Below are 24,435 nucleotides of genomic sequence, written 5' to 3'. Positions count from 1 at the left end.
CAGCCATTTAAACCTCAGACATTGGAACAGGAGTTCAAATAAATTCTCCTGAAGGAAGATTGTACGACCGATGGATGAAAAAGGCCCTCTTTAGAGGCGGGTGCCTCAGCCGTCTCGGCACAGATTTTAATTGGGAGGCATTACCTGATCATCCTTCATCAAATGGTTACGCACTGCCTGCCCATTCACATCTCTGTCCCCCAAACCCTTGCCTTATTAACAAAAATTTGACAGGAGCGTGACCGCACCAAAATCATGAAGTTACTAAAGTATATAATGATAATATAACGCTATATGTAACACTTCATGCAGGATTCCTTTCGTTGCTAGGCACTGAAGTAGTAGACGTTCGTATTGACTAAGGTAACACCAATCACCTGGTCCCTAGTGGGACTCAAGCCTGTGACTGTTTCTTGCTTAGAGATTTCTGTTACAGCTGCTTAGGTCCAGGCTAATACTATGCTTTAGTTGCCCGGCAAGCTTATGCTTGGGCGTATGTTTCTCAGAACCTGAATACTGGAGCAGCTCGGGGCCATCAGCCCCAGGGGCTCTGCATCTGACTGGAAGAGTACCAAAGCCCACTCGAGAAGAGTCTGGTTGATCAAAACCAAACTGTAAATATTGCTTGTTATGCTAAGCTTTGCCTTGGCACAGTGTAGCTCAGTGTGATGTAACATGGCAATTTTGGATGTCATTGGGGCCTGCGGGTGGAGGAATGCAATGTAGCCATGCATACGGTTGATGGCCACATCACAGATTTTTCCCTCACTGTGCAAGTTGCTCCTGGCACAGAATCCATTCTTGACTGAGGTCATGAATATATGATAAAATCAAACTTGCTAAAAAAAGCTGGTGCATGATAACCTGATTTTAACAGCACTTTGCATTCTGAACTGGACGCTGTCTGCATCTCAGCCAATCAGGATCTTGGAATGGCTGCAACAAATTGCCAATATTTGTCTGAAATTCAACCGATCCAAGCCTGCATTCCGAGTACCCTGATGCCTCCTTCCCCCACCAGCCATCTTTCCCCCCCTTTCCACTTTTCTTCCCTTCTTAATTTTCCTCTCCCAGCCCACTTACCTGATTACTGCAGCGGGGGTGTATGTACTCGCAGTACTGCTGTGATCATCCACTCAACAAATGAGCATTTCTTTTGGGATTCCTGAAGAGACCAAGTCCAACTTTGTTAAAGGAAAAGAGGAGATCCTACTCATCCATTTCAAAAACTGGGGGCAGCACCCCCCATGCATGACACACACAGGCTAAGTTTTGAAAATGCCCTCGTCACTGAGGAGGTTGTCAGGGGTGGACTGGCCTATAGGGAACACTGGAGATTTCCCGGTGGGCCTCTGACCCTGGGCCTCTTTTGTGTGGTGTTTTTAAATTTTCTCATAGGAAAAGCATTGGGTTTGCTGAAAATGAGTCATATGGGGCCACTTTGAACATTATTTCCAGAGCCTCTTTTGGTCCCCAGTAATTATTTCCAGGGCCTCTTTTAGTTCCCAGTCCACCCCTGGAGGTTGTCCCAAATGTTCTCCACCTCGTAGGCGGCACCCCCACTGCTCTCAAATCTTCCAACAGGTGTCAATCGGCGGAACCTTCTGGGCCACAGCAATCAATTCTTTTACAGCTCATAATTGCTGCTAAAACATGTGACCAAAAAGTGAAGGAAATGAAAATTAGAAAGCCTTAGCCACTGTGCCTCCACATGCTCCACCTTCTCCCAAATGTCAACGCCCCTGTGCCTTCTTCCCTTTATCCCTTTTATACACAACATTTCCTGGTGCCAAATTGCATGCACCTGCTGGCCGCTGGAATTACTCCAGGACAACTTGTGGCTGTCTAAGCAGGGAAAGCTCCATTCGCCCAGTGTGCTGTGACAGGCATGCAGTCAATACTCTGAACACCAACATACATGTGCCCTTGATGGAGTAGAATGTTTACCCAATGGACTGCTTTACTACCTTCACCATTATAGCCATGGTCATGTACAATTCTGGCACTGTGATAAAAAAAAAGCTGAATAGGAACTTCTCAAAAGTAATCAATTCTTCCCACAGGTCCTTGGAATCCAGAGCTTTCCACTAAAGAGTAGAGCAGGAGATCTACTGGCAATATTATAGCCAGGAGCTGTCTGTCATGGAATTTACGATATTTTTGGCCACGCTCAAAGGCTTACATAACACTGCCCTGATGCAATGGAGCATCACAGATATGTGCAATTGCAGTGCATGGGATAGAGTCTGGTGCTCTGTTCCCAATCAAAGCCACAGCTGCAGTATTGTCAGGCATACGTGTGCAGCTGGTGCATGTAAGCTGCTTTTCTGAGGGTTTGGAGAGAGCTGTATCTCAGATTTCTTTTCATGTTTGCACATGATGCCCCTGCATATGGGACTGCAGAGATGTGGTAGCCAAGGTGTTGTCTGCCTTCCCTCCACACTCCATTTTTCAGAAGTCTGTGCAAGTGGACAGATTTGGTTGCCATCCGTTCTCTGTGAAGTACTTCCAACATTTTGACTTTCACAGGCTGGGCTCATGTAGCCCTGTTAATGGTGGTCGAAGTTGGTGTTGGTGGTGTTCTGGATGCCACATAATGAGGTACTGGTTCTGTGTCTATGGGCCGCACACAAAAGGTAGCACCTGTGATTGCAAATTCCACAGGTGCAAGCTTTTCTGAGCGGCCCTCTCCCGGTCCATGTCACCGGGTCCCCTCTGAACTCACAGCTGCTACGCAGCACCCTGCGCCCCTCCCACCCACTCTGCCACTTACCTGATTCGGGCTTGGACCTACAGCTGCCTGCTTCTCTCCTACTTGGGCGCTCTATCTGCTGCGGCGCTAGAAGCTCGGGGCACAGCATGGAATGCTTTTCTGCGTGACCTTTTGTGACCCGGGCTTCCGGCACCATGGCACACAGCCTGCATACGGATGTGTTCTGCTTTCTGATCTGAGACAGAGACTGTACAAAGGGGAGGAAGCCTCTACTCAGTCTCCAGTCTCTTCACCTGTGGTGTCATCATCTTCTTCCTTCTCAGGTTTGCTGCTTTTTCAGCAGCAATGCTGCTTCGCTGCTGCAGCATGTGGGATGCAAATCTTTTTCTTGATCATCATCGATCTGATCAATGTCATTACAGTTTGACCGATCCCTGGATAGAGACAGTAGAGACAGATCTCTCGATCCCCTCCCACTGTTTAAATATTCTGTGTGTAGTTTCTTCCTGATCTTCTCTAGATAAGATCTGCACTTCTCTCCCTTCGTACTCCCTCGGTCTCAGTAGATTTGCATTGGCATAGTGCACTTACCTGTACTGGTGCATGTACCCAAGAGAGACTTGAAATGGGGGTGGAACATAAGTTGGATAGTAACTTTATTTGACCAGAGGCAATTCTGGCATCCCCAGTGCAAAACTGCACACAGCAGGCACTGCTGCAGGAATGAATGAAAAGACCATACACAGCATGTCCCCCACTGCCACTGGCTCATTTGGGTGATAACATGTTGTTCCACATGTGTGTAGCCCACCTCCCCAAATTGCTGTTGCGGCCTCCCAGCTAAATCAGCTGTGTGTGTCCTCTTCCACAAACTACCACTAGCAATGCCTGGCTCCTGCTCCATGGTACCATGTGATGGAAAAACTCAAAGACAGACTTTTTTGGTCAAATGTGCCAGTTCTGCTAACCCTTCGGTATAATCCAATTATCGTGATAAGGTGTCAGTTCACTTATTCTGTGCGTGGGAGGTATATAATACGGTCGTCAAACGGATTGAACAAAGGTCCATCTGGCCTGGCGAGTGCTTTAGCATCCCAGGCAATGGTGTTACGATGATCGGTGCGTATCGCCACAGGGTGCTCGGCCCCTTAAAGTTGATGATTTCTTTTCTCAACGCTGATTCTTGGGCTAGTAGCACTTTTTTGATGATTGCATGATTTCGCTCTCTTGGGATTGGCTGCCGTGAATGGTGAGCCACCCGATGCTCTTTGCATGTCTCTTCTTGCTCTTGCAAAAGAAGTACTCCTATAAACTATTCAGAGGCATCGTTTTCAATGATTAAGTGCCGGCTGTCATCTGGATGTTTAAAAAAGGTGCTTAGCAAAACTCTTGAAAGGCATTTTCAACCCAGTCGTCCCAACAGAAGTCCAGGTGTTTCTGAATTAGACAGGTAGAATCCAGCGTCAGAGTCTAGTGTTCATGTAACAAGCTATGATAGTAGTGAGCAAACCCCAGGAATCGTTTAGTCAATTTCACAGCATTCAGGCTCACCCAATCTCTGATGGCCTGGATCTTTCTGAGATCCAGCTTAATGCTTTGATGGCTGATCAAATTCCCTGGGAACTCAATACAGGTGGCATGAAAGACACGTTGCTCTCCCTTGGCATAGAGATGGTTTTCTGCAGCCAGGCTGGGGCTTCTGATACATGGCAAATATAATTGTGGAGAATGGCATCAGTCAAGCATTGGAAGACAGCAGGGGCCTTACAAAGGCCAAAGGGCATCATGGGATAGTCATAATGGCCTGAAGGTGTTTTAAAGGCTGACTTCATCCTTTAATGGCCCCAGAATGTCATATATCAATGGTAATAGGGTACCAGTCCATCTGAATTATTTATTTCAGGTTGCAGTAGTCTATGCAATACCTGTACGTCACCCTCCTTTTTCGGCACTAAGAACCGGTGAGCTCCTGCTTGGGAGTAGGACGAAGTTATGTATCTCTGTTTTAGGCAATCCTGCTGATAGTTTTGTAACTCAGTCCTCATCTGGATAGTCAACTAATGTGTACATCTTTGTGGAAGAGCCCCATTTGTAATATTATCTCACATTTACCAGGGTGCTGCAGAAACAAGAGTCTGCCCTCTGCTTCTGAAACCACTGTACTAAAGCAAGCATACTCTTGGGGTGCTGTGTGTCCGACGTAAATGTGCTGAACTGTTCTAATTGATGTGGGTATGCGCTCATTTAAATCAGGCCAGGCAGGATTGCATCAACACATTGTGCAGTGATCCAAACCAAACAAACTCGTGTGGGTTGTCCAAATTATGAAGGAGTTGTTAGAAATCAGTCAGGGCTACCTTGGCTCTATATGGTAAGTCAGCGTTATTATCACATGTAGGGTTTTCTGTCGATCACTTCAACATGGACAGCCTGGAACGGAGTCATGGCAGGCTTGATCCATATCATTTCAAGAACCTCCCAGTGCACTAATGCTGTGGTGGAATAAAGTCCTTCCCTTCCAGTTGGGGTAGATCACATGAGAGGTAGGTTGAGAACAGGCAAGGCTGCTGTAGGCATAGGATTCGGGTTACAAGGAAGGCTCAAGTGTGCTGGATATAGGCCGGTCTTGTCCTTGCCAGCCCAGGAAAGGCCTATCAGTTTCCAGAAGTCTTTTATGGACAAATCGGACATGTATGCAGGTCATCAGTTCCAAAGTGTAAACAAAGATGATTAAGCCAACTATGCCACCTTTCTTCCTCCAACGATTAGCCTCCCATGCTACCGACATCCATGAGTGGTCTGGAGGGGCGAGAGGTGGGCCAGCATGCTTCATGTTTCCATTCTTCTTGTTGCCGTTCAGACAACCAATGGTCAATCTTGAGCACCTGATGGATTAAAAGTTGTAGGGGACTGGTTTCAGCAACATGAGACCATCTTCAAATTCCTCCCGCAAACACCTGATGAAGCAAGGTGCTTTGGGTTATCTCGGGCCATAATTAATTGGTGCCAATTGCCAAACCGCCCTACATAGGAAAAATAAATCATGTGAACTGTGGCCAATGTCTAAAACCTGGTTCTGTGCAAAAGCATCTATATTAGGAGATTGGGAGATCTTTTCAAAATCTGTGAAGTTCTCTATTATTGTCTTTGTGGATCATTCCAAGCCATGCACTGCCAGTGAGTTCTTTTTGGTATATACCCAATCTTGGCCTTTTTGCTCTGGGAAAGGTTGCTATGAAACAAGAATTGAATCCGGCAGTAGTTGCAGAATTCTGTCATCTTCCTAGGGCCGCAATCATATTCAAGAAGATTGGTCTGAGCTGAGGTGCTTTCAGATAAGGTGACTGTGGTAGAAGAAAACAGAGCATCGTTCAATTACCAATTCCCTTCTAGCAGTGTACACACCAGAGTATGTAACATTTGAAGTTCGTTATTAAGTTCTTCCAGTTTATCCATTCTGTCTTCTTGGCAGGAATGTAGGTGTCACAATGTTTCAAGGACGACATGGTGGTGGCGCTTTGTACCTTCATTATGGATATTTTTGTGATAGGCTGGATCCATGGTGATCAGGCTTTTTGTGGGATTAATAAAATAACAAGAACAGTCAGACCAGCCAGATGGTTGGTGAAGTACAACACCTAGTGATAGAGTGCTCACTCTACCACTGGGGAGCCTCACCCACGATTCAACATGGTAGAATGACAGTGTGAAAACTATGATGATTGGGGGCAGAGAGAGAGAGCGCGGCTCTCTAACTAGGCTTGCCAGCAGGCAGATGCACAGCTTGGAGTCCGAGTCGAAAGTGAGAGACAGAGAAAAGGGGAAGCTAGGAAACAGTACAATGCCAGGTAGGGAGGAAGCCTAGCAAGGGATGTAACAGATGTCGTAATGGATATAATCTGTTTTATGCCTTTTATTTAAGGTGTGAGGTGTCTGGAGCAGTTCCTCCTTCTCTATGTTCAGGGCCTCTGACCTTTCCTCCTCTGCCTTCCCCTTGGTCATAGCCTTTGTCTTCACCATGTCGATCTTTCCCTCGTAAAGGGCCTTTGCTTCCTCTGCCTTTTTCATGACCAGGTCTTTATTCCCTTGTTTTTTGATCTCTGCTCCAATCTAATTCCTTTTCTGTATTTCTGGTCTCTCGCTTTCTGTATCCTACAGTCTCCAGGTTTTACAATCAGTCACTCTCTACCACAAAGCTCCCTTCCATTCATGTCATTGGAGCTGCCCTTATATAGTGCATGGACCGACCAGCTTCCTGCTGATTGGCCAGAGGGGTTGCATGGCCCCTTTGGGCATGTCCATGGCAAGGATGCTTTGTAGTTTTGACTTCCCTTGTCTCGGGAGGATAGCTCAGGGGATAAAATGCTCGCCTTGGAAGCAAGACGACACGGAGCAGTACAGCTCGATCCCCGGGTCCATGCTTAGAAACATCTGGGTATTAAGCGCGTTATAAATATCATATCATAGGAGAAGTCTTTAAATGTTACCATGTGATCCCAATGTATTCTCTGTTTGTTGCTAGCTGGGAAGGAGCTGCTGCTTTGTTCCCCCTTTTCAGGCTGGAGCGTTTCCCTTCTCTGAATTTTGTTTTGGTGCCGTCTTGTGCAAAACAGCTCAGGGTATGTATTGGGCCTTACTCCTGGGGTGTGGGGGGTTTGACAAAATGATTCCCCTTTATTTGATGATTTGCTGGTTTCCTTTGCCTTGTCTTCAATGGATGGATTGCCTGCAGGTGATTCTGTCTTGCTTTTGCTGGCAATTGTGAGGAAACCATAAGCTCTCTTCTCCCTAGCGTTCCTGGCAGCGTAGGAAGGAAGTAGGGCTCTGTTTGTGTGTCCACTAACTGCACCACTGAGGACATGGCCCCCTACTGCCACTTTGGATATTGAATGGGCAAGGGGCTTTTGCTTCACAAGACAGCCCCATTTTGAGGTGGAAAAGACTTTAGCGGGTTACCCCAGTCTTCCGTATTATCTTCCTGACTCAAAATATGTAAGCGCCTTTGCTAGTCTAGTCTAGGTTTTACTGTGCTGGGGAAAAGGATTTATGCAAACTTTAGTTCCTTTCTTGTTAGTTTGTTAACATGGTTTGTGCTGTCTAGCCCAGGGACAGATTTTCCAGCCTGGCCTAGGAGAGCTTCCTGGTTCTTCTGTCCAGGGGTCAGCAACCTGTGGCTCTCCAGATGTTTTGGACTATAGCTCCCAACCATTGACTTTGCTGGCTAGGGCTGATGGTAGTTGCAGTCTAAAACATCTGGATCTGCTCCCAGGTCCATAATTTCCCTTCCTGCATCCAGTCCAGGCTTTGTGTCATTCAAGAGGGCAAATAATATTCTTTCACTGCACACAGTTGCTGTGGTGGAACTGGGAATACCATACCCAGGGCAACGTGGCAAAGTCGATGTGGTCCCTTTGCCACATAGGGAAGACAAGGAGGACCACAGACAGTGAAGAAGAGCAAGGAGATGCCAGGTAAGGACATCCCCTGCGAGGAACAGGTCATAGAGGCACGAGCAGCAGAAAAAGAACAAGGACCTCGGGCAAGAAACAAGGAAGAAGGCACAGATTGGAAGGTTTCAGCACTTACGGGCAGTGTCGGGTTTCCGCAGAACAGGAGTAGTTGCGATGCGAGGAACGCCACAGGATGCCATCATAAATAGATTACACATGCAAGGAATCAGTGCCCCAGCTGCGTTGAACCCCTCCTTTACATGGAATTAGGGCATTGTTCCCACACATGTGCATGTGATGGGCAAGATGACGGTTCTGCATTAGAGGGGGCAACATTGATGTGAGGAGAGTGGCACTGACAAGACACATGGTGCGAGAGGCAATGAGACCGGCATCATCGTGGATACACCCTCCAGGAGGGAAAAGGGTGGTAATGCCAGGGAATATGTTGGCTTCCGACACAAGGATGTGTAACAATTAGAAAGGTCCTTAAAAAGTTTAAAGAGGGTAAGGGGGTCATCACAAGTTTGACACTGTTGGAAAAGTGTCGGTAAAATTGTTGCTGGCACTTTTCCTGCCCTTCCAAACTAAAGTGATGGTGCGGGTTCCCTGATTTATCTCCAGCAAAGAGCTGGCGGTAAATCATGCTCCCCCTGGCAATAACATGCTTGTGTTACTGGCACAGGTATTGCCAGTGCTCATAATACCGTCAATCCCCGCCCATGGAGTCCTACCGGACTCTATGGGTGGGGATTTACTGCCCTTTCTGCCGCCTGTAATATCCTTGTAATACCGGAATATCAGGAGGCGGAAACGGTAAGTCAGTTTGCCAGTATCCCACCGGAAATAACGCCAGGATACTGGCAAACTTCTAATGACCCCCTAAAACTTACATTGAAGACAGACAAGAGCTTATTGGTCCAAAAGGACGTTTCAGCCTCGCTGGCACCCTTATTAGAGTTATTTAATATCTGGGAGTGACGAAGGTTGTGAAAGAGCATACAGTCTACCACACGACGATTGTCAGCACACCTTCTATTCTGCTTGAGTTTGTTTAGGTTAGCATTCAACCACAGTGCTACATGAGCTTGGTAAATGAGTATTTTTAAGTTATCATAGCACAACGGTTCTACATAAGCTTGGTTCCTGGGAGCTTTCTTTCGTGCAAAGATGTTCCAGATGTTGGTGACTCTTTGGTTGTAGATGTTAAATACATGTTCATGGAAGAGAGGGGAAGAGTAGTCAGAAGGAGCGGATCAGGGAACAGCTTCAAGATGAGGTCTGATGGTCGATTGAGGCGCCGAGCACATTTGTTTTTAATCCATCTCCTGAGATCTGACCTTATTCTGTAAACGGCGACAGACACCGATATGGAATTCCTTAGGGATCGCAATGGGGACCCCGTTGTATTTTATATAAACACAAGACCTATCTAAATATAAGTAGATACAACCCTTATAACTTTAGCTTCCTTTTGTTCCCTTGCTGTGCTTTTCCTCTGAGGGATCGAGCCAATCATCCCACCCTCCCTCTCCTCACAGGGGTCAAACATAACTCTTAAAATGGAACTGGTGGATAGGACCCATTACTCCGTGCCTATCGCCATACCACCGTGCAGTAGGGCGAGGGCATGGCCCCAGTGGGTGGCTCCCTTCCTTAGGCACCATTTGGCAGGCCGCCGATTCCCTTCCTTTCCCCATGCCAGGGTACTTCTAATTACCCACACTACACCCTGTACTCAAACAACTCACATACATTCCTAACATAATTTACTACATACCTAAATGTCTTACTTATTTAAACCCCTAACCAATTCTATATAATTGCATGAGTAATTATGTGCATAACCCTAAACATAGCCACATAAGTAAACACATATTTGAATACTTTACCAAGAATAGTCCTATCTACATTATTTTATATGGGTGTGGTTGCTCCAATCAGCCACATCCTGGGGCAACAACGGTACCTTTTACTCCTTGGCTACATGTTATGATGGGCAGTACCAGCCTCTATCCAATGACTCCTGGATGGCACACCCCAGGCACTGTTACTTCTCCTGTGGTGCCCTCTCAGCCACAGGGGTCAGGGGAAATGTGCTCTCCTTGGAAGCAAGACGACACGGAGCAACACAGTTTCGATCCCCGGGTCTGCACTTATAAACCTCTGGGTATTAAGCACATTACAAATAACCAATTACAATTACAACAATTACATGGGGCACTGCATCACCGTTGTGTGCCCCTAAGCCTGTACTTCTTTGATGCCCCCCTTGTGCAAGGAGCCCACCAAAGTCACCCCGGTGGCCCTGTGGAAACACAAAGATCCTCTTTGGTGGCCACCATGGTCTGGGGGTCCACCAGCGTCCCCGCCACACCCTGCTACTGTTAATCTCTTGAGGTGGTGCCACCCACCACATGGGGCCTCCAGACTCCACGTTGTGCCTCCTGATGCACTCCTCATCCTTGCTGCAGCCCCGTGTCCCGGGGGGGGGGGGTTGCCATGGGGATGCTGCCTCCATTCACCGCCGCTCTGGTGCTTAACTGCTGTGGCCCCATGATGAGCTGTATGGTATAGTCCAAGAGTAATCAGGTAAATCCAAAACATATACATTAACATTGAAATACAATATATGTTCTCTCCACTCTGGGCCAAGCATGCAGCCCTAACTAGTTGGGTCCAAATTAGGCCGGGGGTTACACAAGCAGAGCTGAGCATGCAGGGGAGCAGCATGGCGCATCCATGGGATGCCAGAGCATATCATGGGATTCGGAGACCGGAAGCCGAGGCACCTGTAAAAGAAAACACTGTGGGTCAAGGATGCAGTGCATTAGTAGGGCTCTTTAGGGTCACCTTCACAACTATCTGCTCACAGTCAATGTTACTGACTATAACCTTAATAGATTCTTCAATCAGTGTATGTTGCCTTTATTATACAAGTAAACAAGTCCTACTATGAATCTGTTTTTGGTATATGTCTTGTGGGCATTCATATGGAATCAGGTGCTTAATGTACAGGAGGAAATTGATATCCCTCTGGGATGATGATATGAGAATGTGAAGACCCACCTAAGGTGCCACTGAGCAGCGATCGTAGATAGATCACTCATATCATGACGCGGCTCTTGCCCATCAGTAGCCTTGCATACCTCATCGATCCACCATTGCCCAGTTACAGCAGCTCACTCATGTTTGACTCTTGTTATTTTCTCCATGCGTCCACAGCCCTGATGTATGCCAGCATCTTTGGAAATGTCTCTGCCATCATCCAGCGGCTGTACTCCGGCACCGCCCGCTACCACACGCAGATGCTGCGGGTCCGTGAATTCATACGCTTCCATCAGATTCCCAACCCCCTGCGGCAGCGACTGGAAGAGTACTTCCAACATGCCTGGTCCTACACCAACGGCATCGACATGAATGCGGTAAGAGGAGTGCTATAGGCGTGTTTATGGTATGGGCTAAGCAACTCTGGATGGAGGCGTGTTTGGGACTAAGTAATGGGAGCATGGTAATGGCCACTGGAACGATACCTTTCTGGTGAGGTCAGGGATACTGGCACAATGCCTAATTTGATAGGCGTGGTCACTGGCACATTATCTGTCCAATGAGGCCTTCATTGCTGGCACAATAATTGCTTAATAATTATGAGGAGCAGCATAATTACTGAGTGATGCACATTATGCCTGGCACAGTAGCACATGGGAGCCTGGTCACTATCACCGTATCTGCCTGATTCAGGCTGGATCAGCACCACAATACATATTGGCTGAGTCACGATTATTGCTGGGATTTGATGGCTGATATAAAGAGTATCCAGTGGAGACCTGATTCCGGGCACAGCCACACGCTTACTGGGCACATATAGGCAATACAGTTATCCCTTCCACAAAGTGAATGTCATGGGTCAAGATACACTATGAAAGAGAGGCTTTCACTGTTGTAATAATGAAAAGGCACTGTTGCCTTTTGCCACCGCACAGTCACAGGCCGAGCAGTCCTAGTCGCGTCTTCATGTTTTGCTGAAGAACAATATGGAGACATTCCCAAAGTATGCTGCAAAAAACAAAACAGAATCATCTAAGAATACCTGAAAACCAGGAGCCTTAATAACAATTCCCAAACAGCGTCTGCAGCGGTATAACACACAAGGCACAACCCACCTAGATCATGGCAATGCAACAATGACGCATCTAGAACATTGTGATGTACAAGTAAACGTAGCTACAATGTTCCAGCGCATTAATGGCACGTCTATCTATATTAATGAAAGCCCTCATTCTTTTGTGGGTTTGGGATTTGGCGAAGCATTGTTCCTTATTCAGATCCACACAGGTTCACCAATCTGCACCACATTTTGCATAGTTTCCTGTTTGGACCCTCCGGACATTACTGGCTACATGACATTTGGACCCCCCCACCCCTTTTCCCCAGATTTCAGCACTTTCACTCATGAGGCGGCTGCCTGAAATCAGTGTAATGTCAATGTGGCCGTAGAAGAACTGGTCTCGACGCGAGGACCAAAACTCGAGGTCCCAAAACCACATTTCAAGGCCCTAGGAAGCATGGTTTCCGAGATATTTGCACCACAATGAACTGCACCACGCCAGGTTGAGGTGACAGGTGGGGAGAGAGCACATAAGGTCCCAGTAGGCAGCAGCACACCAACACTCGCCTCCCCCCAACGTCTGCTCTGGGGTATGTCAGCCAGCAACACGCACCAATTCTCAGAGCAGTTTACCGCAGGGTGCAAAGCACATAAAGCGATAAGCGGATCGGAACAGCAACCTACAGGATCATTGATTTTCAACAATTGATGAGAGTGTTGTCATGTCCGTCTACAGAACCCATTTGGAGAACGGTTACTTTTTGCTAGTACCATTGTAAAACTAAAAATTGTTGTTCTGAAACCTATGAAATGTGGGAAAGAACACACTTCTAACACATTGACACACACACACACACAAGACCAAGTGGGTCATTACGTGGTTGCCACCTCGGCTTACCATTTCCGCTGCCCGATATCCCAGTTTCATCAGGATATTATCGATGGAGTAACAGTAAGTTCCCATTCCCACAGAGTCCTGTAGGACTCCTTGGGAATGGGTTGCTGGAATCACCGGCAAGTTTCCCCAGCCTTAAAATGGCCATTGCCAGATATGTTTCATCAAGTGTTCTTTCCTTTCATATGTGTTATTAGGTTTTAGATGGTACCATGCATGTTTTAATGCAAGCACTCAAAACGCCCAGAACTTGCTTTTGATTATGCATTAGAGTGCCAAGTACATTATGTGTGGATCACAACTGTTAGTATAGAGATTCATAGTTGACAAGTTGGCCACGTCCATGCGTAACTCATTGAGCCAGAAGTGTTTCTCCCAATGCACGCTGGGACTTGTAGGCCCGTCCTTACAGTGGGAAAAAACAAAATATTTGATGTCGAAACTGGAAATATACTGGAACAGTGTAATTTGTGATTACGCCATTGTTGCCAAAATCTGTTACTTAAATTGCTGTTGCACAGCCAGTGGGATGACCACATTTGTTTTGATTTTAGTACTGGTCAGATGAAAGAATGTGCATGAGTGTTAGGGCTGGGTCAGTGACCGCCTGCACGCTGGTGTTAGCTCCGGTGTTAACGACGGCGCAAATGTTCTCATTGCACCAGAAATAGCACATGCCATTTTTGGTAAATCTGCTGGACTGCCATCAGAAAAGCAGATACAATTGCCCAGTTTGTGCTTACTTAGCACTGCAGTGTGAAACCCAACCAGATTTTAGTAAATTCTCTACCACTACAACCAGCAGAAATCTGGTCATGCTCCAGTACCCAGCGAGGGTAAAAGGGGTAGCGGCCCAGCGGACTAGCCAAGTAAAGTGTGTGTGCCATGACGATAGTCTAGTAGGGAGGGGCTGTCAGGGGCCCCATCCAGACCTGCCTTCTTGCAGGCCGGCTGGGATGGGCTAGACCTGGCAGTTCAGCCAACCCCATCCAGTCTGGAAGCCAGCAGTAGACACTGCCCAGCTGCCAGAGATGCCACTGCTGTGTTTACCACTCGTTAAAGCATTGCTGCCCGCCGAGGCCTTACACACACCACCTTAGTGAGCATTGGTTGCTTTATACCAACAAAAGGTAAAAACTACCAGGAGGCGACAGCTAAGGCCAATGATGGGTCACGTTAACCTGAGGAACATCTGCAATCATGGCGTCCAAAGGAAACTGGAAATTATGTGCAAAGGCGGCATCATGGCGACTAGCAGTGACCCACACAGTGAATGTATTGGAAATATTCGGTGATGTGCCAACTGGGCACAGTGTTTGACCTGCCTCTGCTGGTACTGTGATGGGTTTCAGCACCAGAGCTATAGGGTCCAGGCTCCCTGTGCATTGGATGGCTAGGCTCCCATGGCTCCCATGCAGATGCGGCTTGCAGCGCGCGCCTAACTGACCCGCGTATTTGCAGTTAGTGGCCTCTGAGCATCTCTGCTTGCTGTATCCTAATGGTCAGATGACACCAAACGGTGCTAAATCGCCAGGGTGTAATAGTGATGACTGCCCAAAGAAACTCATTCCCACTTTCTGTATTATGGCTCAGTGCCTGCTCGTGGCTACTCCACGGCTTGCTCGCTGGCCTGATTTACACGGCCTTGTTCAGATGTCCTGTGCCCCAAAATGCATTTGGTCTGGGGGAAGCACCGCTTGCACACACTGCTTAGATAACTAATCCCCCCGACACTGCTTGGTCCCATGTCCGTCCTGTGGCTGCGTCCTGCAGTAATATCCTGTCAGTGCCACCATTTTGAAGATCCCAATTTGCTCAGGCAACACAGCTACGCCTTGGATTTCCAAATGAGGCAGAGAATGATTTATGATATGATATGATATGATATGGTATTTGTAACGCGCCTATACACAAGTGTTTTCAAATATCGCTGGAGATGTAATATTCTTCTTGCTGCAATGACTGCTCTTCTCTTATCAATGAACATTTTGAATGAGAATCTCACAAATCCCTTGTTAAACACAAACGATTTGGAAGCTGTGTCACTAGCAATACACGTTTTGGGGAAATCCAATGAAATAAAGCAAATAACTGCGTGTTCTCTTTCAAGTTAAAATACCATGACGTTTTAAAGAATGTACGTTTTCGAACTTATAGTTAACAATACCAACACGCTTATTAGTATAGCTTTTTATTTTTTTCTGGCTGGAAATTCCAACCTTTTGAGAATTCTTAAATCACCCTTTGCATTATCGTTTCCAAAGAATCTTAAATAAGCATGAAACTATTTTACAAAACATTCTAACAATTTTATAAACCAAATATCTCTGCCCTTAAATGTCAATTCCAGTGACATCAGTGCGATGTCTTTTGTGCTTTATTTTTATGATAAATTTTTATGCAAGGAATTTCATGTGAAAATAAGATATACCCAGTGCCATCATTTTGACTTGTTCAAAAACAGTGACCATCCCACCATGTTAGCAAGTCAGAGGATACGCAGATAGGGGCTATCTAGCAGTGCCTGCAGGTAAGTCAGCCACTCACCCCCATGCATCTGCAGTCACTAATTCATCTTCTCTCGGGTTCTCTAGGTTCTTAAAGGCTTCCCCGAGTGCCTGCAGGCGGACATCTGCCTGCACCTGAACCGCAGCCTGCTGCAGAACTGCAAGCCCTTCAAGGGGGCCACCAAGGGCTGCCTGAGGGCCCTGGCCATGAAGTTCAAAACCACACATGCCCCGCCGGGGGACACGCTGGTTCACGCCGGGGATGTCCTCACCGCTCTCTACTTCATCTCTCGCGGCTCCATCGAGATCCTCCGGGGGGACGTGGTTGTGGCAATTCTTGGTAAGTTTCAAAGAGAGGAGAAGATGGAAGGTGAATGTGCTTGCTCTGATGTCTCATGCATGTGGTTCCAGAACATTCAATCATTGGACTTGTGCCCGTGTTCAGCAGCTCTTCTATGGTATCTGCTTTGTGTCTGTTAACCAGTGTTTCACTTGCAATTTGTGGAGCAGCTGCCAACCCATTTAACTGTGCATATCTCAGGGCCAATTAGGAGGACATAATCCCATGCCATTCTAGCCCATTGCCATAGCTAGCCCCTCCCCTTCCCTCCGGGATGCAGGTAAATCACACACCAAACGTTACCTATGTATAGCGAGGTTACTAGGAAGCCTGGATGAGGATGAGATGGGGGCTGATTGAGAGACCAGTGGCCTGGTGAAATAGAGAGGCAGAGGAAGCTGGGGAGACACCCAAGACTATGGTGAGAGAGAGAGAGAGAGAGAGAGAGAGAGAGAGAGAGAGAGAGAGAGAGAGAGACAGGTATTAAAGGACGAGGAGGGAGACCCAGGTGGCTGGAGAAACTAGGAGACCCAAGAGGCTAAGGAATGAGAGACCCAGGAGGTTCTCAAGATGAAGAACCAGAGAGCTAAGAAGAAAGAGACCCAGAAGGTGTGGAGAGAGGAAACCAGGAGGTTGGGAAGAAAAGGACAAAGGACATTGGAGGAGAGAGATTTGGGAGTTAAAACTTTTTAAGCATATGTTTAATGATGAGATGGTTATAGAATTTGAGGAGGTGGTAAGAGAAGCCAAGGAGGTGGTGGTAAGAGGAATCACAGCCCTTAATATGGATGTTCCTAAGGGGGAGGTGACAATGAAAAGGTGGTGAACACTGAGGTGATGATTGAAGAAAAAGGTGAACAAGGTGGACAGCAGAAGCAGCAAATCACCAACTGTAGTAAAGATGGGGAGGTGGAAAGGAAGCTCAGTGGGAGGCTAGAACAGCAGAAGGAGAAGAAGATTGAGAGCAAACACGAGGGGAAGCCTGGGATGGTTTCAGGAATGAGCCTGATATGAATCATAAAGGATGTGCAGAAGCGTGAGGAGAAAGATGCAGAGAAGGAAGGAATAAGAGAAGGTCCTCCATGTATGAGCTTCTGGTGGGACTTCTAGAAGTAAAGATAATTTTGGTTGGGAGACTGTATTATCAGGACCCTGAGAGACAGAACTCTACATCGGCCCCGGCCTGGCCTCCTGTCTACCTGTAGCTCCGGGCCCTAGTTTAAGGCCTGCTCCAGCATGACACCAACTACAGAATAATACATATGCTGAGGGAGGCGGGTATTCAAAAGTAAAACAACAATATTAGGGCAAAGCGGCATAAAACACTCTCACAACAAAGTGGCAGAATTATCCCAACAACCTGGAGACAATGGGAACCTCCCATGGTGCCGCCTTATCCCTTGCAGGTAAAACCAGCCAATCTTTCTTATTGTGGTAAACCGCTCAGAAAACAAAATCATAAAGCATCTCTCAGTCCTTCAATGTATAGAATCATCAAATTATATTTAATGAAGAGACAGACATGGGGTCTTTATGTCCAATGCACTTCAGACTTACAATTCCTTCATCCGGGACCTTTAAATGTTACATCAATCATCAATCAAAGATCCACAATATACAACATAGAAGACACATGCACAAAAAATAAAGAACCGAAAAAGTCCCCATTAGATTCAAATCAGAAAAGTCAATAAATATCCTATACAATGTCTGTAACTTACTGTACCTCAATCAATCATCAGGCTCCAGTACAGACACGAGACCCTAGAGCAGGACTCCCCACCATAAGCTAGCTGTACAAGAACCTCGCTGCAGAGAGTACCAGAGACTTGTGAGTTTGCTATTCACTGAAACATCAAGAACATGAGAGTCGTTTGTCTTGGATATCTTTAAGCTTGATTTGGGACCCTGACTCCTACACCAGCATTAGAATTGTATTCTTAAAAGCTACAGGGAAGGACCATGTAAAGGCCTTAGAGAGAACTTAGAGTCTTTACTTTGGACCTTTTGAACTTTCCCAAGAGACCCTTGCACATACTTCAGTGCATGACCATCTTGAATTTGTTTCAGTAGCATTGATGCACATTTCTGGCCCTGGGGGAATTGCTCTGGATTGTTCTTATCAAAATCCTAAAAATAGAGTGTTTGGAAACATATGTAATATCTGGCCTTTGATGCCTTTGTGCATGGTAACAAAGGGAGCTGCGGAGGAAAGATGGAGTCTGAACATAAACAAAGCCAAGACCAATGATATCTTCTTTCAGAGACAACCCAGATCAAAAACCAAACAATATAGTTCAAATTAAATAGGGAAATCATTGAACATACATTAAAATACATCTTTTAATATTTTGTATTAAGGTATTTAGAGAGCACCCACTTTGCTTTGGGAAGCACCGGAGTGCTTTAAAAGCCATAGAGGTAAGGGAACAGTTAGGAAAGTAGAGGTAGATGGGAGTGGGCGTTAACAATGGGGGATGGGGATGGTGGGCAAGTTGGCAGCAAGGGATCCTGAAGCAACCAGATGAGAAAATAGGGGGGGGGGCAGATTACCCACTCGCGGGTTGGGTGGAAAGCTGTGGGAGTGTGGATCTAGAATTTAGGAAGGAGCCATTCCTTGAAGAGGAGGGTTTTGAGCTCTTTCCTGAAATGTGAAAGTCAGGGGACAAGTCTGATGGTGATGAGGAGGAGGTTCCTTAGTCTAGGGGCATAGACAGAGGTGTCTTGTTTCTGGTTCTTTTCCTCCTGCACTAGCAGAGAATAATTCTACACGTCCTTACGTGGATCGTAAGGTACTAGCCCATTTGATTGCACGCCCATTTTTTCTAGGACCATTTGTTCGAGTTTTTGTTTTACACATTCTGCCGCTAATGTAGATGGGGGGGTTAGATTTGGGTATTTATTATGGTGGGGGGTTTTGGGGTTCGAGCAAATGAGCTTCAAACACATCTTCTTAAGAAAATATCCAGAGATGCTATGTTTTTTGGTGAGGTAGCTTTAGAACTTCTGGTTGACAGCCTTGTAGATGATACAGCAGGTTTTGAAGATGATATGTGCTTGCAGCAGGAACCAGTGCAGTTCAATGAGGGTCGGGTTGATGTGGTTGAATTTGTGGAGTCCTTTGATGAGTTGTGCTGCAGCATGTCAGACACATCTCAGGGGAGCCACGGTATTTGCCAGAAGGCCTTCCAGGAGGGTATTGCAACCATGCAGGTGGGAAACCTGGAGTCTTGGACATCACATCAGAAGTTGTTTCTGTGATGAAGGGCTTGATTTTCCACAGGAGAGAAAGTGTGTACCAAGCCATTTGTTTCTTCCTTGCAATGTGCTTCTCGAAGGAGATATGTTTGTCGAGGTTGAATGCAAGGGTCTTGCCACAGGTAGCCAGCTGTTTGTAAAGCCCTCTAGGTTCATATCAGAGAACCAGGTCTGGATGTCAGGGTGTTCACTGTTGTTTGTCAGCAGACAGAATTCTATCTTGGAGGGGTTGAGCTTCCGGTAAACACTCAACACCCAGGATGGATCATTGTGAGGCAGGTCTGAACCTCGGGATGTCTTCGGTGGAGGATATCTGGAGCTAGAGCAGAGTGTCATCTGTGTATTGGTGGATGTGTATGTTGTGTGGAGACAGGAGGGTTCCATGCAGTTCCATATAAAGGTTGAAGATCACAGGGGAGAGGATGAATTCTTGCAGGGAATGATATTACAGACCTTTGAAAATGTCAATGAGGCCATGAAATAGCTGAAAGAAGAAGCCATTCATGCATTCTATGAAATGGAATGAAAACTCCATGACATGGACTCTCCCAGGTGAAACTCTGAATGAATGTATTTGTGTTTAGGTAATGTCTGTACCTTTATATGGCTCCGATGTCTGGGGCACAAAATACGCCAACGATTACACTAAATGGGACCAAAGGTATGAGCCTGCTGTTCTGTACTCTGAGTCTGAACTCCCATCAAACCCTGCTCAGCAAAACTAGGGTCAGTATCCCATCACTGACCTAAATAGAAAAATGAACTGGAAAGTTTGAGATACACCTAATGAAAAGCAACAATGGATCCTTACCGATCAAAGCTCTCAAAACACAACTGGAAAAGCAACAAGCCAAACTCAAAAGGAGATGAATGCATTCATGAATCAGAGACACAGCTCCCCAGAAAAATGAAAGGAACCTGGAATCCCTCTCATGAGTCTTATTTACAGAAGATGTGAAACATCTCTTTCTAGGAAGCCTAGACTCAGAAGGAACACAAACAGAATATACACCCTTGCCGACTGTCTTGTTCAATCAGGAAATACAAGGCACAGGCATGTAAGGACCAAAACCATGGCCAGTGATTACAATCTGGAACAGTTGTGGACATCCTGCGGTCCACCAGATGTTTTGTCCTACAACTCCCATCAGCCCCAGCTGCCATAGTAAATGGTGAGGGAACATCAGAGATGTAGAACAAAACATCTGCAGGGCAACAGTTTGGCCAGAACTGATCTAGAAATTGAGAGTAGCCAATACAGGGTGTCTTGTAAAGCAGAGCAAGACCGGATAGGACAACAATAAGACCTAGGGGTGGTGGAAAACAAGGCCCACTTCCACTGTCCCAAATATAAGAAGACAATAAAAAGGATACTATAGGGAAATCCCTGGAATGGTTAATGGCTTCAAAAAGATTAAAGACATTCACAACAATTCAAATCTATCTTGAAGCAAACCAAGAGACAGGTGAAAAGCAGCAGAATATCAGAAAGCCTGCAACAGTGTCAGAAACTCGAAGTCTTCCATGTAGAACTGATCTGCAAGACTCATTACAGACTCAGACTCAGATACCCGAGGGTTTGTAGCGCTATATAAACGCTAAATTATTATTATTATTATTATTATTATTATTATTATTATTATTATTATTATTATTATTATTATTATTATTAGCTTGACATTGGGGATGAGCAAAATAATGACATCACTGATCAAAGGAAATACAATCTAGTACCTTAAAAAGTGTGCGCTGCAAGCCACAGGAAAGTTAAGACATAGCTAAGTGAGTTGTCCAGCTGTGGGATCCGACAATTTGACCACAAGAGAGTGCTATAGGTGATCGTCAGTCAAAGCCTCTGCTGTATTTCCACAAACAAGACTTGCACGCTTGTTTGAAAGCCTGTGGGTTGGAGCCTGCTTGGTGACCTGTGTAAAGAATTATTATGAGCAATGTGATGGCCACCAGACTACAATTATTGGCAGATTAGTGTTGTGAGTGGGAAAAGCGACAAAGCCCCTTTAAGAGGGAAGCCCAGGACTATGGGAGGGAGCGGGAGGCAGGAGGAAAGGGAGGAGCAAGGGAAGAAGGTGGCAGTCATGTTACGAGGGAATAAAGTGAAGGTTGGAGTGCAGAATGGCTGGCGTGTTTTCTATCCGTAATGTATATGCATGGCCAGCTCAGCAGCATAACAACTGGCGACGAAGGGAAAGAAGCCACAGCAGTGCCATGACAGAGGTGAGCCCGGCAGCGTGAAGGTGCCCAGCAGAAAGGAGGGTGCGGTGGACCCGACCCGGCAGAAGACCACGTGACAGGCAGCAGCAACACAAGGACGAGGAAAGTGAAAGCGGGCCTGTGTGCCCAAAGTGAAGTAGGGCCCGTGCGCCCAACAGCAGAGGAGGAGGAGGGCCTGTGCGCCCAGCAGCATCCTGGAGCCCGTGTGCCCGGCAAGTGTGGTGGGCCCGTGCGCCCTACAGACCATGTGGGCTTGTGCGCCCAACGTTTGCATGCCTGTGTGCAGGGCAAGTGAAGTGGGCCCATGTGCCCGGCAAGTGAAGTGGGTCTGTGCGCCCAACTCTAGTGGGACTGTGTGCCCGGCAAGTGAAGTGGGCCCGTGTGCTCAACGCTAGTGGGCCTGTGTGCCTGACTCCCGTGACCCGTGCGCCCACCAGAACACACGACTGTACATCCTGATACTACCAGGGCCCATGTGCTCAGCAACAATGACGCCCGCAGCCAGAAGAGGAACCCAGCGACGGAGCTGCCGCAACGAATGTACCAACCGCCGTGTGTAGATGGAAGAAGAATACGCCCTGCCACAGCGGAACAGGAGAGGACACCTGATCGTGTGACCGGAGTATCGCGGACGCATCCGCTGTCAAGTAAGGTGTCCCAGTGCCGGCGGAGGGGGGAAAAGAAAGCAAAAGAAAGCAACCCCTGTCTCCCATGTGCGTGATGGTAAAGACACACAGCTACAAGATAAGACCCTGCGCCCCCCATTATGTGCGGAGGGGGGAAAAGAAAGCAAAGGAAAGCAACCCCGTGTCTCCCATAACGTGACAGTCCAAGGAAGAGGAATAAAACCTAACTAGGTTAACCCCACGTCTCCCACCCAGAGAAAAAAATAAAAATAAAATGGGAAACCCTGTGTCTCCCACAACGTGACATCCCAAGGAAAACGAAACACTGGTCTGGCAAGATTAACCCCGCGTCCCCCACCCAGTGACTCTCAAAAGGAAAAAAGGAGGTGCACAATAAACTGTGGCGGAACACGACCAACAAAGGCCAAACCCTCAGGGCCCAACAGCCCCACATGAGCACAACAAGAGCCAAAACAAACTTCAATGCTGACCCGCCCTACCAAACCAGGTACTTGAAGCTTCCTAGAAGGAAGGGCCACATTCTGGCACACCATACAAGAGAAAGTGGGCCCATTAACAACCCACAAGCGCCCATACAAGGATCAAATAACAGCAAGGACACACGCACGCTGTGCATGAGGCAAGTGACACCATAGTGCCTACACCCCGCCAAACGCCAGCACCACACCCACGTGCAAAAGGTGCAACCCCTGTGTCAGGAACAAACTTCACTGCCTCGCCACTAGCCTCAGTGACTTGAGAAATGCCCAAAACTGCACCCTAGCGGCAACAAAAGTAACCATGTCATACCCAGCACCTGATCCCAACGCCCAGCCACCACAACTAGAGCCAGCACCCAGCATCCTGCTAACACCCCGGCTACCCCAACCAACGCAAACGTAACGTGAGGGTAACGATAGTGAATAGGGGCGATGCACTAATAAAATATTAACGGTGACCACCCACCACCTCTGTACACACCACCAACGGGAAGAACAGGGACCACCCGAAAAAACCCAAACTCACAGCACAACGACCTGAACAGCGCCAGAGCGCTCACACGCCACCAAAGAGCCACCATGACCGACCAAGCACAAGCAGATGCTGACGCAAGTGCGCAAGCCCTAGCAGATTTGGACCCCACGTCAGATGCCACCGTCATGAGACGGCCCAACCCATTCGCCTTGATCCCGCACCACAACCAAGGAACAAGATGGGAGGAGTGGGTTGAAGAATTTGAGGGCTTTCTAGGTGCAATTGGGAACAAAGACCCACCAAACAAACTCAGCATATTTAGGAACTTGGTAGGAAAAGAGGTAAAGGACATCATCAAGACAATCCCAGCTGCAGACAAAACCACGTACCAACGTCTCCTTGAGGAAATTAATGACAAACTCTTAGTAGGATCCAACAAAGACTACGAATGCCTTGCATTCAATCAACACAGGCAGCTTCCACACGAATCGATTGGAGAGTTCGTCATATGTCTCCAGCAGAAGATAGGAGACTGCGACTTCGCCAACTTCAATGAAGAAGAAGCTATAAGACTAAGGATCATAGCAGGGTGCACCTCGTCAACGCTCAGAAAACACCTTCTCATAAAGGCCCTACCCCTAGCGAAAATACTCAATATGGCAAAAACATACGAGAGAGATGACGCACAGGCAGCCGCCATCGGAAGGAGAGTTGAACGCAACGCCATCGCGGCCCTCACGGAAGAGCAACCGCAATACTCTGAGCCCACTCGACCCTGGAGAAGGGGGAAACTGAGAAGACACTGGCAGGAAAGCCCAAACAAAGAGCAATGGCACGGGCGAGGGTGGAAACACACCCACAGACAACCATACCCAGCCTTTGGACAAACATGCTGGCGCTGTGGCCAGGAAGGTCACCTTCAGAGAATGTGCAGAACAGGACCACCCACAATCTCGGCATGCCAACCCACACCCCAGGCAAGATACTCAAGTACACCTAGAGCACGGTTAGACATCAGGAAAGACATCAAGGTCATGAACACCAGCCCATCCAGAGGTCTCAGGAATGCACACCCCCTCTACCCTGAGTTAGCCCACCACAAAGGGGATGGACTGGAACCTGGCACACGAACCCCACCCGGTCTGCGAGAGGACTGTGAGCTTCGCAACTGCCCGGTACCCTTTGAAATATCATACGGGGGGGGATGGAAGTCACAGAAAACGTCAGTACAAGGAAACCATACCAAACAAGGGCGGAAGAATACCCTCTAGACAAACCCCAAGACCATGCCGTCCAATGGAGGACGGCATAGACAGAGCAGCCTAAAGGAC

At 47.2% G+C, this 24,435-nt stretch overlaps 1 protein-coding gene across 1 annotated transcript in view; it reads left to right on the top strand.

The window, feature by feature from the left end:
* KCNH2 (potassium voltage-gated channel subfamily H member 2) overlaps window positions 1-24,435 on the top strand; it is a 1,778,384-nt gene that overhangs the window by 1,668,616 nt on the left and 85,333 nt on the right. Inside the window, exons 8-9 of the mRNA XM_069645957.1 lie at window positions 11,389-11,588; window positions 15,761-16,013. Of these exons, the coding sequence (XP_069502058.1) occupies window positions 11,389-11,588; window positions 15,761-16,013 (453 nt within the window). The remainder of the gene's footprint in view (window positions 1-11,388; window positions 11,589-15,760; window positions 16,014-24,435) is intronic.

The sequence above is a fragment of the Ambystoma mexicanum genome, chromosome 2p, assembly GCF_040938575.1.
Source record: "Ambystoma mexicanum isolate Mex_15411 chromosome 2p, UKY_AmexF1_1, whole genome shotgun sequence".
Lineage (NCBI taxonomy): Eukaryota > Metazoa > Chordata > Amphibia > Caudata > Ambystomatidae > Ambystoma > Ambystoma mexicanum.
The sequence above is the reverse complement of the archived record's forward strand: the minus strand, read 5'-3'. Positions and strand labels throughout refer to the sequence as shown.